The sequence below is a fragment of the Callorhinus ursinus genome, unplaced genomic scaffold, assembly GCF_003265705.2.
Source record: "Callorhinus ursinus isolate GAN/ISIS: 27379988/994484 unplaced genomic scaffold, GSC_fseal_2.0 scaffold12, whole genome shotgun sequence".
Taxonomy (NCBI): Eukaryota; Metazoa; Chordata; class Mammalia; order Carnivora; family Otariidae; genus Callorhinus; species Callorhinus ursinus.
This window is the reverse complement of record NW_027397074.1, coordinates 34787584-34790325: the sequence shown is the minus strand read 5'-3', so window position 1 is coordinate 34790325 and position 2742 is coordinate 34787584. Positions and strand designations below refer to the sequence as shown.

At 45.0% G+C, this 2742-nt stretch overlaps 1 protein-coding gene across 1 annotated transcript; it reads left to right on the top strand.

Annotated features, from left to right (window-relative positions):
- The first annotated feature begins 569 nt into the window (after positions 1 to 569).
- On the top strand, positions 570 to 1649 carry PRPS1L1 (phosphoribosyl pyrophosphate synthetase 1 like 1). Its single transcript, XM_025873292.2, is given in 3 exon segments — positions 570 to 853; positions 856 to 1407; positions 1410 to 1649. Coding segments are annotated over 3 exon segments (930 nt in total). The 5' UTR covers positions 570 to 657; the 3' UTR covers positions 1592 to 1649.
- The last annotated feature ends 1093 nt before the right edge of the window (positions 1650 to 2742 follow it).

Below are 2742 nucleotides of genomic sequence, written 5' to 3'. Positions count from 1 at the left end.
TCCTAAAAGTAGATACATCCAGTCAAAATTTCCCTTGCAAAATTTACACACTTACACATTCTATTACAATAGAGGAATTATCTATCTTACAGTTTTGGCCCACCTGATGTGTGAAAATGATTGGCATTTTCCTGATTACTAGCATTTTTTCATATGTTTATTACTTCCTCCCCTACACACCCTCCCCCCCCACCCCTGGGAATTTTCTATTTATACTACTTCCAAACTGTTTTGGTCATCTTTTTCCTCACTCGATTGGAAAGAACTCTGCCTAAAATATATTTTAGACATTTTCTCCAGTCTGTAACTTCCCTTTTAAACGTAAACATCTTTTACGCTGCAAAACTTTTACATTTTTATGTGTTTCAATTTGTTTTGCAGCCCTAGGAAACTACTACAGGCACCAATAGAAGAAAAAAAAATCCATGAACTGAAGAAGGACTTGATTTTTTTAGTTTAAAAGTGTGAAGCGGGTGCCAAACGGGAATTTTTTTCTAAAGACCCGAGCTCAGTGTAGAGCAGCTCGCAGCTGGAAGTGGGACTGTAACCGCCCTGTAACAACAGGAAGTCCTTCGTTAGTCCATGGTCTGACGTAAGTTGGGATCCTGGCCGCAGCGGTGATCCCTGGACGAAGAGTGCCTGGAGTGATTGACCAAAATGCCAAATATCAAAATCTTCGGTGGCAGCTCGCACCAGGACTTATCTCAGAAAATCGCCGACCGCCTGGGCCTGGAGCTAGGCAAGGTGGTCACCAAGAAATTCAGTAACCAGGAGACCTGCGTGGAAATTGGCCAGAGTGTGCGAGGACAGGATGTCTACATAGTGCAGAGTGGTTGTGGCGAAATCAACGACAGCCTAATGCCTGCAAGATCGCTTCAGCCAGCCGGGTTACTGCAGTCATCCCATGCTTCCCTTATGCCGGGCAGGATAAGAAACAGAAGAGCCGGGCCCCAATATCCGCCAAGCTTGTGGCAAATATGCTGTCTATAGCAGGTGCAGATCATATCATCACCATGGATTTACATGCTTCTCAGATTCAGGGCTTTTTTGATATCCCAGTAGACAATTTGTATGCGGAGCCAGCTGTCCTGAAGTGGATAAGGGAGAATATCTCTGAGTGGAGGAGCTGCATTGTTGTCTCACCAGACGCCGGTGGAGCTAAGAGAGGGACCTCCATTACAGACAGGTTGAACGTGGGCTCTGCCTTGATTCACGAAGAAAGGAAGAAGGCCAATGAAGTGGACCGCATGGTGCTAGTGGGAGACGTGAGAGATCGTGTGGCTATCCTTGTGGATGACATGGCTGATACCTGTGGCACAATCTGTCATGCAGCTGACAAACTTCTCTCAGCTGGAGCCACCAAAGTTTATGCGATCTTGACTCACGGAATCTTTCCTGGCCCGGCCTTCCTCGCATCAACAGTACATGCTTTGAAGCAGTAGTAGTCCCCAATACCATACCTCAGGAGGATAAGATGAAGCATTGCTCCAAAATACAGGTGATCGACATCTCCGTGATCCTTGCGGAAGCCATCAGGACAACTCACAGCGAGGAATCTGTTTCCTACCTGTTCAGCCATGTCCCTTTATAATAGAATAACTTTGAGGTATTCTCTTTTTAAAATAAAATAAGGTAAAATAAAAAATAAAACATACCCTGCCCGTTGTTTTTCCTTGGAATTTGATGGAAAGTGCAGTAGAAGACCCAGCTTCCTCGGGTGTGACTTTCTGCACCCCACCTCAGGTATATTAGAGTTTATCTTAAACTGAGGAAAGACAGATTGAGGATAATTGCTGGGATTTTTCTCTCTGGGTTGTCTCATTCTGGCTTCTTTGATTATTTTCTGAACCTTGCAGGTTTAACTACAGTTCAGCTACTGATTTCAGACTTCAAGGGTGTTGTGTGGAGGTGTCTAAAAGTGATTAGGGAAGTTTAGAGTACGTGTGAATGCTTCAGGATAACTGGCAACTTCAGCCAACCTGATCCACCATCCTCACCACTACCCTTTCCTACCATCCTCTACTCCCTTTTCTTCCTCCTCCTCTGGGTTGCTCCCCCTCTCATTTGTCACAAGTTCTTCGAGATTCATGCTACACTCCCTGCGAGACCAGAGTAGCAGCTTTCAGTTTGAACACCACTGGGTAGAATCATGAGAGGAAGCTGCAAAGTGCAGCCAATGCTTCTGAAGAGGAAGAAGAGGAATCTGTCACCATCTGTTTCGAGACTATATATATGGGATTCTCCACAGTTGGGGGGGGCAGAGAGGGAAGAGGGATAATCTCAAGCAGACGCCCCACTGACTGCAGAGCCCCCTGTGGGGCTTGATCTCAGGACCCTGAGACCATGACCTGAGCTGAAACCAAGAGTCCAACACTTAACTGACTGAGCTACCCAGGTGCCCCTGTATCTGTAACTTTTAGTTTTACCTCCAACCACCCTGACGTCTTCTGGGACAAATATCCTGTTGGGTCCAAATGATCAGTGTGCCAGTCTTCTGGAAAGCAAATCCACTTCCTGCTATGCAATCTCTTAACATTTGCATTAGATATTTTTGCTGTAGCTTAATCTTAGCCTACTGCCACCATGATTGTAGATTTTAGGTGATGTTATAGTGCCTTTTGATTAAGCATTTACCTTTGTCCTTCTTGGTTGGCATCTCAGAGGACCTCAGATTTATATTTAAAAATTGGTACTGTTGTCTTCCTGTTGGGAAAACTAATAAAATGTCTGCATGTATGTGGA